General features: G+C 41.9%; 2 protein-coding genes across 2 annotated transcripts; both read left to right on the top strand.

Moving 5' to 3' along the window:
* The first annotated feature begins 2,258 nt into the window (after positions 1 to 2,258).
* Positions 2,259 to 9,145, top strand: LOC104433954 (serine/threonine-protein kinase Nek5). Its single transcript, XM_010046878.3, has 14 exons — positions 2,259 to 3,131; positions 3,262 to 3,328; positions 3,429 to 3,494; positions 3,596 to 3,642; positions 3,741 to 3,786; positions 3,882 to 3,962; positions 4,057 to 4,099; positions 4,208 to 4,257; positions 4,463 to 4,544; positions 4,628 to 4,677; positions 5,303 to 5,376; positions 6,587 to 6,638; positions 6,714 to 7,346; positions 7,423 to 9,145. Exons 1-14 carry the CDS (start codon positions 3,028 to 3,030, stop codon positions 8,926 to 8,928), a joined length of 2,901 nt encoding a protein of 966 aa, XP_010045180.2. The 5' UTR covers positions 2,259 to 3,027; the 3' UTR covers positions 8,929 to 9,145.
* Positions 9,146 to 10,248: 1,103 nt separating this feature from the next.
* On the top strand, positions 10,249 to 10,926 carry LOC104435719 (hypothetical protein). The gene has a single exon (XM_010048419.2). The coding sequence runs from the start codon at positions 10,249 to 10,251 to the stop codon at positions 10,924 to 10,926; it is 678 nt and encodes a 225-aa protein (XP_010046721.2).
* Positions 10,927 to 13,656: the final 2,730 nt, after the last annotated feature.

Raw genomic sequence — 13,656 nt, 5'->3', positions numbered from 1 at the left:
TAAAATAAAATAAAAATAAAAAACCGGACGTTGTTTCGTTACCCAAGAAAAGATCACTTTGTAATGGAAAAGCTACGTAAAATCCAAGAAACGGGGCCCAGATAGACAAGTGGAGGTGGGGCCCCGCAAAGCCACGACGTCTATCCAACGACAATTGAAAACGTCTCCACAGATACTGCGTCGTTTTCTGTAGGAGGAAAGAATGCATGTGCGCGTCACCGACGTTTGGGAGGGGTAATTTGATGCCGTGCAAGTGATCGGATAGACAGGCTTGTCAAATGGGACCTGAGAATCCAGCAAAATCCAAGTACTAAGGTCAAAGCAATATTTGCCTAATCGTCTAAATTATGGAACGGGTATGTACTTTAACAACAATGTGATTTATAAGTCATAAAGTTTGAATCGTGATAATCTAGACTTTATTATCACGCGTTTTGTTAACCGGATGTATGTTTCGTGCAGTTCCATCCATGGTTCCGTGTCCTACATATATGACTCGACTTGTGCACGGAAAGAAGAGGACCATAGGAGAATGTATTTATACACGATGGGGGTATTATTAGCTTATTTTACTACTATTTAAATTTCTTAAAAAGATAACTATTGAATACCCATTTAGTGACGTGTAGCAATCAGAGACAAGTTTGTGCGGATTATTTGGATCACGTAAAGTCGCGGAGATCCACAAGAGCCAAAGACAATGTCAGTACCTCTCGACCAAAGGCATTACGACGATAGAGTGTTTGCGCATGCAAATGAGAGTAGCATTGCACTTATTCATGCGTTCAGGGCTAACGGCACGAGATGATTCGATCCATCATATTTTTGAATGTAAGACAATTTTACATTCGAATTGCTCACCAATATTAGTGTTTTATCTAATCCGCATCATCTAAAAATATTCAATGCCGTACCTAAACTTTAATTTGTTTAATTAAAAATTTAGGAGCATCATTGCACATTAAGCTGAAAGTTTGAGGACCACATTAAATAAATTTAAAATTTATATATTACAAAATTTATCGAACATTTTTATACGGTTAAAATGACTAAATTGAACACACATGAATTAAAGGTTTAAGGATAATATATATATACATTAAGATAAAAATTTCGATATTTTATAATGTATTAAGCCGGGATGATATATACATTAAGATAAAAATTTAGATATTTTATTATGTATTAAGCCAAAATTTAGATATAGTTTATATTATTAACCCAACAATCTATGCATTATGGAGAGGAGCGATGTTGGGAAGGCGCACATTGGCAGCGAGCAACAGGAAGAACGCGAGGCACGTGGCGGGATGTTCGAGGAGAAGGACGGCCAATACGGCGACGTACTGAGGGAATGCGCTCCCTATCGTCTTTTTAGAATATGCGTATTCGCTTGCGGTGAGTCGGTCGATACCCCGGATGGCGTGCAAGCTGTGTATTCTCCGAGCGTAGCAATTCGTCCCAAGGGGTCAACGCTCAACGAGCTCAAAATTCATTAAGTTTAGTAGTCATAAAGAATCACAATCCTATAGTATTTTATTTACACAAAATCAATTTAGATATCCGACAGATCTTTGAAATTATTATCGTCCACACTTCAGAAAATTGCATAATAAATTAATTACACGGACTTCATATGCTATAAACATTCTCGAAGTGAATCCTCATTATCATCGATTCCCTCGATTCTCTTATGGAGAACATGATAATATATGATTTTGAAATATTACAAGCGAACAAACAAGGATATTAACCATTTATTACTTGGACAATAAAAACAGTTAATTATTTGTTCGAGAATCAATTATTTGTTATAGGAATCATGTATAGATACTTTACACATGCAATTTTACTTCTAATAAGTAATTAGTTACTCGAGTGGTTAACGGAGAAGGTAGGACGTGTAGATAAAAAATTACAAAATCTACATAGCTCCATTTAATTTCTTTTAAAAAATTTAACGTTAATATCACACCGAAAGTTAATCAAGATAAAATCTACTATTTCGGAGAAAACTATTCGCTCTATTTTGGGGAAATGGCAAAATTTATCCATTTCTTAAAATGTCGATCCTCGAAAAGATTACTGGACCTAATAATATACATTTGTACGAATTCCGTATTTATTTATCAGTGGAGGAGCTTTTACTGATCTCGGTTCTTATTATGTATTGTCGTGGGCCCCCGCAAGCACCTTCTAATTCGGCGAAAACAGGGTCGCTTTCGGAGCGAACTCATTAAAACTCAACCACCCTCCGTCCGTCTCCGCTGCATAATTTCCGATCAACCGCTTCTTCTTCCTCCTCTTCCGTTCGTCTTCTTCCTCCTCCATCAGTGCCTTTTTTCCCTCTCTCTCGAAGCTTTTCAGGTCAGTCGAGCTCGAAGCGCTCTCGAGTATAGAGAGAGAAGAGAGAGAAGAGAGAGAAGGAGAGTTTGTGCATTATAATATCGCCTTTTGCATCATGTGAGAAAGAGAGAGAGAGAGAGAGAGAGTGTGGAGTGAAGAGCAAGAAGAGAGAGGAGAGAGAGAGAGAGTGGGGGAAAGCCGGTGAAGAGAGAAGAAGCACACGACGCGCACGGGCCCGTCTTCGGCGGCGGCGGCGGCGGCGGCGGCGGCGGTTTTCTCTCGCTCCTGCCAACCGGCACGAGCCGCATTGATCCTTCCGTTCCAGCCGCGGAGTCGTCGAGGGAGGAGGAGAAGCAGAAGAAGAAGAAGAAGAAGAAGAAGAAGCAGAGTCGGTTGTGGACTTAGCATTTCGGCGCGTGGAGAGGGACCGCCGTTCTCGGTGGATGACTTGCTTCGCGAGGCTGCGAGCGGTCGTGTGTTTCTGCAGATTGGGAAATCCCGAGCTATGAGTTCGTCTGCTAATGCTGCGGAGACATAACCTTTAGATCCGGAGAGTGGCGCGCCGTTCCGGTGTTGGAATCGTGATGGTGTGAGGAAGATTTTTTTCGACCGGATTGGTTCGTTCGGAGCGTGGTCGCGTCAGCTACTGATCTCGGAAGTCGTTAGGTTGTCGGTAAGCCGATGGCGACGGAGTCTCGGATGGATCAATACGAGATCATGGAGCAGATCGGTCGCGGTGCTTTTGGCGCCGCCATTCTCGTCCTTCACAAGGCCGAGAAGAAGAAGTGCGTAATCTATAATGCTCCCCGGAATTTCGTTCCAGTGATGTGTCGCTAATTCGCGTGCGTTTGGTGTTAGAAATGTGTAGTTCATCTCGTATGTCGAGCTAAGATCTGATCGAATTCGCATTGGCAGATATGTGTTGAAGAAGATCAGGCTCGCGCGGCAAACGGAGCGATGCAGGAGATCCGCTCATCAGGAGGTATCTCTATTTCTCTGGTTTCTATAATCAGTTGATTATTTCTGTCACCCATCCTCTCTTTGGAGTTGTTCACGAAATCGGCATGTCTCTTGTCTCGTAGATGGCTTTAATTGCGCGTCTTCAGCATCCTTACATAGTGGAGTTCAAGGAAGCATGGGTCGAGAAAGTGAGAGACCCGCTTGAATTGCACATGTGCCAAGTTTCTATGATAATACGTCTTTTGTTTAGATTCCTTCCTGAAATAGAAGCCGTGTAAATGAAATGCAGGGTTGCTATGTTTGCATCGTTACCGGTTACTGCGAAGGTGGAGACATGTGAGTTTGATGGATATGGAAGAATCCCTGTGTTTTTTAGTATCTAGATGGGAAATTATCTTGTCTCATCAAAATGTCTTTGTTGTTTACTTTCATAGGGCTGAGTTGATGAAAAAGTCCAACGGGGTACATTTTCCAGAGGAGGTATTGTCTACTTTAACTTATCCGCTTGATTGATCTCGTCATATTGGGAGGTTAATCAAATGAATCATGCTCACTGTGAAATCTATATTATGCAGAAACTGTGCAAGTGGTTTGCCCAATTACTGCTCGCGGTTGAGTACTTGCACTCAAATTTTGTGCTCCATCGGGATCTAAAAGTGAGTAGTTAGAAAATGATTTGAGTGAACATGCAACTTTATAATGTCATGCCCAGTTTATCCAGATATTGAAGTCATTTTACATTCTTTACAGTGTTCGAACATCTTTCTTACCAAAGATCAGGATGTTCGCCTAGGTAAGTTCATACTTGCTATTATATGTAGTGGGACTTTAACTACTAGTGGTTTCCAAGTCTCTTAAATTGCTATCTGATTTTGTTTGTACATGCCTGTGTTAAATCTAGGGGATTTTGGGCTTGCTAAAACCCTGAAGGCAGATGACTTGGCTTCATCGGTAAGTTTTTTCTCAACAAAATGTTACGAGCTGGTTTAGGAAAGCAAGAGAAAGAGTCAGATGAAATCGTCCCGATCATCTCAGACTCATCATGTTTAAGCATACATGCGCGTAGATTTTCTAGTGCTGCATTCATGCGTCCTTTAGCACAAGTTTATTGATATTTTACAAAATATTAATGCAACGGCTGTCACATGCTCTGTAGGTTGTGGGAACACCCAATTACATGTGCCCAGAACTACTTGCAGATATACCTTATGGCTTCAAGTCAGATATATGGTCTCTAGGTACATCCGTACTTTCTGCATATGTTTTGGTGTATCAGTTTTCTTTTTTCTTTTTGTTTACTGACTTTGCTCATTCCGATCAGGTTGTTGCATGTATGAGATGGCTGCTCGTCGACCTGCATTTAAGGCCTTTGTAAGACTTCTGTGTACTTTCACTTAGAACATAAATTCAACTGACTGGACAGGTGCTGTCAGATCTATCTTTGGTTCGAGTTTTGTTCTCTCCGTGTGAGTGTGATTTGCATATGTGGGCGACTATCTGATTGCCATCCAAGTGTGAATGTAAATGTATGTATGGGGGTTGGTGGGAAGGCATGGTTGGTTTGCAATCCCCAAGCTGGATATCTGGCGCTCATTGTCATTTCTTCTCTTTATTAGACAGAAATTGCACTTTTTTCATTGTCGTGGCAAACATTGTCTTGATTCAGTTCATATTGTAGCAGTTACCTCAGGAAAAAAAAGAAGAAAAAAAGAATAAGAATAGCCAATAGCCACGTAGCCTCCTGTTTATGTTCTGACTAAGTTACATTTATAATTAGACTTGCCATTTTGAGTTCATAATATTTGTAATAACTAGACATAATAACTTCTATTATGAACGGCAATTTGGTACTGGGTTACAATTTAGAAGAAGTTCGATAATTTTGCTTTATAAAAGCTTTTTTGATTTGTTCTGCTCTTCTGTACTTTTCCTGTGTGCCAACTCAATAGTGAACAGATGTGGATGTCTAACTCTTTGCTTTTACGATGGGTCTCAGGATATGGCTGGTCTAATTAGCAAGATAAACCGTTCCTCTATCGGTCCCTTGCCTACATGTTATTCCCCATCTTTGTAAGTGTTGATGAGCTTTTAGTTGCCTACTAGCATCGTGTTCTTCCCTCTTTGGTTGTTTTTTGTACTGCTAGACATTTGCATCTTAGTTGCTCTACTGAATGTTGCCTAACCTTATGCTTATGAGGAAATATTTGAGTTTCTTTGAGGGTGATTTTTTCCTCATCTGGATGTATATTTGCGGAATAGAGTCAAGGTACTCTAAAAGTGTGCATTTCTTGCCTGATCAGGAGTCTTAAATGCTCAGTTTCTTGTTTCTTTCTTGTATTAAACAGTGATATCAGAGTGATATAGGTAATGATGCACTAGGGGAGGTCTTGACAATTTATTCTACTCAATTTCACGGCCGTAAATTCCTTGCACCTCATCTCCCGTGCATGATGAAATTGGTGGCTTCTGGAAAAGCAGATACATGCGCGTCAGATACTCGGGACTTCATTTTAGTATGTTAGGATGCTAGTGGAACCATGATGCACCTGTGAGATGCTTCTTGGTCTGCCCCATTATGATTATTATTCCGAAAAAAACCTGCTTTTCTCACAACCATCCCACCTTCTATGCAGTGACCATTGGCTGATCTGGGAGTTTTAGTGGTGGCCCCTGGCCTGCTAGTTCCCAAGTTTGTTAAACATAAAGTATTTATTTCTTTTAAAAGATTATACCTAAAATTTTAGCTATAAACTTTGTTTGCTATTTAGAACTTGGTAAGCCAGCGGCAGTGACCCTCCCATTTCTCCTTTTTGGAGGATGAAACGATCTTGGCTAGATTAGCAGATTAGTGAATAATATTTCCAGACAATCCTGTCAAAGGTCCACCATCCACCAGCAAAAGATGCCGGCATTACTGCTATCTTGCATAGTAATTGTAGTGAAAAGGAACTTGTTCTACTTCTGCTTGATCCTTGTGATCACTGCCTTCTTTTCATGGGGTTGCCCTCCCTTTTCCCAGAGACACTCCCTTCTTATTTTTCTTCCTCACCAAGAAAAAGAAAAGGGGCAAACGATGAAAGCCAAGAAAAGGGAAAAAAAAAAAAAAAAAAAGAGCCACTCTCTTGCATCTCCCTACTCCTTCTCCTTCCTTTGGCCCCTTTGCTACATTCACTCGATAAGTTGTGCCTCAGACTTAAGGAAGTCGTATTTATCTTATACTTGATGTTTGATAGCAGAATAGTTCATGGCCTACTATAATCTGCTTAGCATTGTGATGCAGAAAAGTGCTTATCAAGGGAATGCTGAGAAAGAATCCCGAGCATCGACCAAGTGTAATGTTTTCTGTCAACTGCACAAATTCCAAGCCAGCAAATCTTGATGTTAACATTCAATTTTTCTTTTACCAGGCATCTGAGGTCCTGAAGCATCCTTATTTGCAACCTTATGTTGATCAGTACCGTCCATCCTTCACTCCAACCACATGTATCCCAGAAAAGCCCATAAAAACTCCCAGTTCTCGGAGAAGTATGGCTGAGAGCCAAAATAGTAACAGCTCTTGCAGTGATAAAGACAGCTTGCTTTCCAGTGAGAAAAATTCATCCGATGTTCTCAATGGCAATAACAGAGCCACCGATACCGATTTGGCTTCATTTGATGATGAAGATTGTTCCGAGCAGTCCCTATCAAATGAAGCACAAAATGGACCCGTTACCAAGAAGGAAGAGCAAGAGATAGTGAAACCCTCACATGAAGTGCAGGTATCAAGTGCTGAACAGAAGCAACCAAGAACTATTAAGAGTATAATGATGGCTTTAAAAGAAGGGAAAGTGCGAGAAAATGGTTCCCCAATGAGAGGCAGCCGAGTGAAGGCTGGACCTACATCTAACCAAAGAAATAATAGAGAAGTATCGCCAAAGATTCCTAAACCCAGTCCTGTTCCTGCTATCAAGCATAATACAGAAGCTTCAGCTGCAACGCCTGCAAAGGCAGACAATGAGCCACAAAAGAAGGTTGAAAGAACGCTTTCGCTGAAGCATCAGGTATTAGGATTTACTATAGCTACTAAATTTTTCATATGGATTGAGAGTGTTGCTAATGCTCTGCGATGTATTCCAGTTACCTGTAGTTGATTTTTCACCCAAGACAAAACCGAGGCATGAGGTGGTCCCTCCTTCCGGTGCCATAAGACAGGCTACTGATGATCCTTTTTTGGCAAGAGCCAGGCAGAAAACGCCTCCCTCAAATCAGGTCAAAAGATCTTCAATTCCTGGGCAAGCCAGGCAAATGGGGGTCAATACTCCTAATACCGTGGGCAATTCAGTGAAGCTAGGTTCAAGTGATCAGATGCATGAGCCTGAAAAGGTTACTCAAGTTCCCAATGGTGTTGTTTCCCATCTCAGTAGGCAGACCAAAGGAGAGCTCCCAAAGGTAGAAGCTTCCAGAGGGATGCAAACTGCTAGTAGCAATTCTGAGTCTTCTTCTTTCTCCATTCAAGGATTTGAGGTTTGTGATGATGCTACAACTTCTTCCTTTGTCATGGTGGAACATGTACAGCGGCCACAGCCTGTCAATGACAGAGATGCATACACTGAAATTGTGATGTCTTGTGCGAGTGTGCCTGTATCTCGTGTACATTGTGAGAATCATGATGAGGAGGCCACTGGAAGCCGCAGACGTGACGGCAGTTTTCTAACAGATTCCAGGAAAATCTCTGAAACTGGAGGTGAACTTCATACAGTGATTGCTGATAGTGACAAAGTGATTAAAAATTCTCCGCAAAATAGCTGTGAAGAAATATTTGTTTGCAAAGGTGATGGCCCTCTATGCAGGCCTAGTATTGCACCCAATAAAGTCTCCCAGTCAATTCCTGCATCTCCTTCAAGTGGTGATGAGAAATATATGGTGCAAGAGCTTCTGTCGTCACTAGCCGAAACTACTTCTTCCAGTACATCTCCTGTATCATCTAGCCAAAAGAATTTGCAGCCTGATAAAGGGATGATTCTGCACCATCCGACAATAGAAAAGCCAGGCACCCCTCATCTTCATTCGGCTTACGATGATGTCATACATGTTATAAGGCACAGTAGTTTCCGAGTCGGCAGTGAGCAGCCTGTTATGGAAACTGTGGAGATGGGTGTCCAAAATGTTAATGTTGGGAAGCTGATAAATGTCGTCAGTGATGACATGGAAATGAGAAACATGGCTACTCCTATGACTATGAGAACTTCTAGTGGCTCCGAAGCAGTGTCATATCAGTCAAATGACTCCGATCATTCTGCTGTAAAAGAAATTGATGTCGCAAACACTGTTTCGGCCGGATTGATATCCGATTCTGTTCCAAAAACCGATCCATTGCCATCAGCAAAACTCAACTCCCCTGGGAATGAAGAGGAAGTACCGGCAAAGGAGACATTGGATGTTAAGTCCTTCAGGCAGAGGGCTGATGCACTAGAAGGGCTTCTTGAATTGTCAGCGGAATTGCTGCAGCACAACAGATTAGAAGAGCTTGCAGTTGTATTGAAGCCCTTTGGGAAAGATAAGGTTTCCCCAAGAGAAACAGCTATCTGGCTAGCCAAGAGTCTACAAGGCATGAAGATAGAGGACGGTGGACGAAGTTCGTGAAGCAGCAAATTGTGGTAAGCATGCTCCTATCGTAATTATGGGTGTCGGCCTAGTAATTCATTGATTTTTATTGTGCATTTGTACATTCAAGATCCCTTGAATATTTGAGAAACCACTCCTTATCTATTTCCTTTTTTCTTATTCGTCCTTTTTCATTAGATGCATAACCTTTTTGTACATAGTGACCAATATAGATGAGAAAGATTGAATTCCAGCATGATACTTGAGCGTGCTCTGCTAGTTGAATCACGTAATTTGAGCTGTTAGAGCGGTCTAACTTTCATTAGCATATAATAGCATTGGGAAGTAATATATTGAAAAGATAAAAATAGCATTAGGAACTAATAATCCCTAGATCCATTAAGGTGAGAATGATTTCTTAGTGGCCAAGAATCTGTTTCATTACCATTGTGTTCTTTCTAGCTTTTTTTTTGGCTCTCACTTTGAGAGCTAGGGCAGGAGATCGTGCAAACTCGACTCTAGAATCTAGATCGTCAAGTAAACCAGTATTTCCTCCTTGTTCATATTATTTTGTATTCTGGCCCTCCTCAGAAAGCTCATAATTGACCAATAATTGTCTTAAATCCATGCTCCATTTATATATTACGATGTCACGGACACGTGTGGGTAGCGTTTACGTATGTCCCACTTCACAGCGTCTCTGGTCTCTAAGTTATGTCTTTTAGCTGTTACAATTATTTTCATTGGACAGAACTTCTAAAAAGTTGGCCATAATTTGGCAAGAATTAGTCCACTGTCGAGGTAGGGTAGTCATTCGATTCTAAGATACGCACTAAATTAGGCAAACGTGATGGTGCATTGGATTCAAAGCTGTCGATGACTCGATGGAAGCTTCCGTATATTTATGACCATGGTCCATTGATCATCCGTGCGCAGTCTGTGACCGCATAACGCAATGCTTTCCTGTCTTTAATAGAACTGACCAAGACCGAAAGTCAAAATAGCAGTCTGTTTTCTAGGCTTCGAACACTTCTACTTCCCGGAAAAAGATATGAAAGAGAAGAGAAAGTCCGTAGGTCATCCCCAACTGAAAAATTGAGCTTGGTTGAGACTTTCTTGGAAGTTGTCAGGATGCTTCATCTTCTCCATGAGAGCACAACTCAATACGCAAAAACCCCAGTATCTCCGAAGCGCACTCGTTTCCATTCACAAGGCTCCGAACACTGCAAACGCGTTTCCCCTCCTACAAGTCCACAATGGACTTTCCTCTCGTTTTCCTCCCCCCCGCCGTGGGAAGACTATATATTATAGGACCCCTCTTGAGTTTGGAAATCATTCAAAAATAGCATCTCCTCAATCATGGAGCACCCAAACGCCTCTGGACCTTCAACCCTATCACGCAGACTGTCAGGATCTCGTTCTCTACGTTATTCCCGACGTCCTCCCAACTCCAGGGCCTATCGTGTAGTTCACTGCCTGACCACCTCGCTAATCCTACTAACCGTCTTGGCCAGCGCTCTGTGCCTCATCGCCTGGCTCACGCTCCATCCCCACCCTCCTGTATTCAGAGTCAACTCTCTCGCTGTGTCCGGATTCAACATCTCGAGCCCTCAGTTCACCCCCAGATATGATCTTGAACTCGTCATCACAAACCCGAACAAGAAGACGGTCCTCCTGATTGACCAGTTTGGCTTTCTCGTTTCCTACAGGGGCATCCCGCTCCTTAGGAGGGCCATGGATTCAACGAACGTACAGATACTAGGCAACCGGAGTTCAGAGGTCGAGTTCGAGTTGGATGTGCAGAAGCTGAACGACAAGAAGAGACGGAAGGTCCTTAGGGACATCAGAGGGGATTGGAGCAGAAGGGTGGTGAGCTTTCTGGTGAAGGTGGATATGAGGGTGGAGTTCAGAGCTGGGAGGTGGCTGAGCAGGCAGAGGTCGGTGGAGGCCTCTTGTAAGGATCTGAGCGTTGAGTTTTTGCCTGGCAAGGAGACGGGGAAGCTCCCTGATGGAGGGAGAATCTGCTCTGTTTATTGACATTAGGCGTCCTTCTGATTTCTTCTCTAGCGGCCCATTATGTCCAGTGGTAGTTCATTGCCTTATTATAGCTTTGGGTCACCTTGTTCCTTCTTTGTGTCAGATCGTCAATAGGAAAGAGTAATTCGTTTATGTCCAAGTACAGTAACGAAAATATATAAGATAGTAATTCTTGACTTCATTGTAAGTATCTATGACTATCGATCTCACCTTTGTCTTCTCCTTTTCTAATCACGTTCATTTGAGCTCTTGGTCTGGACTCTTGAGGACGATAGTTTTTGGAAAAATTGCAAAAATGGTCTTAAACGTTTGCCTCACTGTGTAATCAAGCTCTAAATATGTAAATTTGTGTAATTAAGTTCTAAACCTTTTATGTTCAGTGCAATCTAGTCCTTCTGATGATCTCATGGGTGATTCGCTGACACAACACATTGGAATTTGGTGTGGTAATTTTTAAATTAGCATATATAACGACATGTGAAAAAAATTAAAGCGAACTTTTAAAAAATGGAGAAAAACATCCAAAAACTATAATAAGAAAAAGATAAATCAGAGAGAGAGAGAAGAGAGGAGTGTGCTTGAGGGTTTGGGGTTGCTGGCAAGGGTCGGCGATCCTCACCATGGCTTCCACGTAGGCATTAAATATACGATGCTCACGCCACAGATCAAGAAGAAGAATGAAATAGAGGTTATTAGTTGGGAAAGTTGTCCAAAAAGTCATAAATTTATTACACTTTTGTTAATTTAGTCTTAAATCTTTTAATTATACCAATTGAATCATAAACATTTTCATGTTTTGCTAATTGAATCCATTTAACTAATTTTGGCTAGAACTCATTGACGTGGATGCTAGCGGTTTTATATGGCACGATTGTCGCTAATGCACACAATGTTTAGAAATATTTTAATGTTTTTTTCAATTTTTACTAATTTTTAATTTCTTTTTCTTTTTCATTATGTATTTTCATTTTTTTTTGCAATTTTGGTGGATGAGGTCCCTGGCCAATTTTTTTAAAAAGGAAAAAAAAAAGTTAATAAAAATTCAAAAATATTAAATTATTATTAAAAATTATTTATATTAACGTCGATCGTATCATGTATGATGACTAATATCCACATCAATGATTTTTGTCCAAAATTGTTTGAATAGACTTAATTGGTAAAATATAAAAATGTTTAGGTTTCAATTGATACAGTTAAAAATTTAATACTTAATTGATAAAAATGTAATAGGTTTAAAAAATTTTAGACAATTTTCTCGTTGTAGGTTATATATGTTTTGAAATGGGGGAATTGTCCAAAAGTTTTAAACCTATTTAGTCATAAATTTTTTAACTTTATCAATTGAGTTATAGACCTTTTTATTTCATGCCGATTCAGTCCATCCGGCTAATTTTGGTCGGAAAATGCTGACGTAGATGTCGTCGGTGCCATGTAGGTCTATCGGCGCGACGTGAACAATTTTAATAATATTTTAATATTTTTTGAATTTTTATTATTTTTATTATTTTTGGCTTTTTCTTGGCCTTTTCCAGTGGCCGGTCACCGCCACAGCCAGCCGGCTGGCCTCGCTCGCCACAGGCAAGGCCCGGCTGGGCGAGGAGGAGCCCTGAGGGGAGCCCTCGCCCAGGCGTGGCTCGGCCAGGGTCACCTGGGCGAGGCCGACCCTCCCCCAGGCCAGGGTGGCCTCACCGGGCGTTGGCCGAGCGAGGCTGCCATGGCCTCGGCGAGGGCCGGCCTCGTCAGATCTAGCGAGGGCTCCCCTCGCCAGATCCCTCTCGCAATCCTCTTTCCACGACCCTTACCCCCCGCCGCGGTAGACACGCCGGCGGTGAGCTGAGTTCCGCCCCCATCCCCAACACCGCCGGAGCCCAATCACAGTCGGGATCTCGACCTCGCTTGTCGCCGCCATGGACGAGGCTCTGCTCCAGATCTGGAGCTCGGCCGCTGGAAAGACGAAGCAGAAGACGAACAGAGGAAGTCGCGGGCAGATTTTGGATTTCTGGGTTCAATTTTTTCCCTTGTTCTCCCGACGAGCTGCGATGAAAAATGGGAGAGCTTCGGCATTCAGGTTTCTTCTTTCTTTCTTCCCCAGCTTCTACAGATTTCCCAAAATTCAAGTCGTTTGCGGTCATGTCTTCTACCTTTCGGCCAAGAGACCCGCTGATTTTTTACCCATGTTGCTTTGTAAATCCCTCCAAATTTCATATCTTTTGGCTAAAAGTACAAGAGACCCACTGCCCCCTTCTTTGTCTCAAAGATTTTTCCTGCAAGTTCTTTTTTTTCTCGAGAGATTTCTATTTTTTCCTGATTTTTCCCCTGATTTTTGGCCATTTGCTCAAGGCCAATGACGGGTAAAGATGACCACAAAGACGACCAAGATGGAGGACCATTTCCGGCGAAGACAACGGTGGGGGTGGCTCCGGTTTAGATGTGCATTGTCAGTTGAGATGGGGCGACCGGCTGGCCTCGCCCACCGGCTGGGCCGTGGCCGGTGGCCGGCCACCGAAAAGGCCAAGAAAAAAAAAAAGGAAAGAGAGAAAAAAAAATTCAAAAAAATTCAAAAAAATATTAAAATATTATTAAAAATTATCAACGTCAACGCTAGTAGTCCTACGTGGCATGGCCGGCGTCCACGTCAGCATTTTCCGGCCAAAATTGGCCGGATGGATTGAATCGACAAGAAGTGAAAAAATTTAGAATTCAATTGACAAAATTAAAAGGTTTAAG

The sequence above is a fragment of the Eucalyptus grandis genome, chromosome 2, assembly GCF_016545825.1.
Source record: "Eucalyptus grandis isolate ANBG69807.140 chromosome 2, ASM1654582v1, whole genome shotgun sequence".
NCBI classification, from domain to species: domain Eukaryota; kingdom Viridiplantae; phylum Streptophyta; class Magnoliopsida; order Myrtales; family Myrtaceae; genus Eucalyptus; species Eucalyptus grandis.
This window is presented reverse-complemented; position numbering and strand designations above follow the sequence as displayed.

What these genes read in the sequence shown, in the direction of transcription:
- LOC104435719 (XM_010048419.2), top strand. Translation starts at nt 10,249, where the DNA reads ATGGAGCACCCAAACGCCTCTGGACCTTCAACCCTATCACGCAGACTG.
- LOC104433954 (XM_010046878.3), top strand. Translation starts at nt 3,028, where the DNA reads ATGGCGACGGAGTCTCGGATGGATCAATACGAGATCATGGAGCAGATC. An exon ending in CAGATGACTTGGCTTCATCG is followed by an intron (nt 4,258 to 4,462) that starts GTAAGTTTTTTC and finishes CATGCTCTGTAG; the next exon opens with GTTGTGGGAACACCCAATTA. An exon ending in GACCTGCATTTAAGGCCTTT is followed by an intron (nt 4,678 to 5,302) that starts GTAAGACTTCTG and finishes GATGGGTCTCAG; the next exon opens with GATATGGCTGGTCTAATTAG.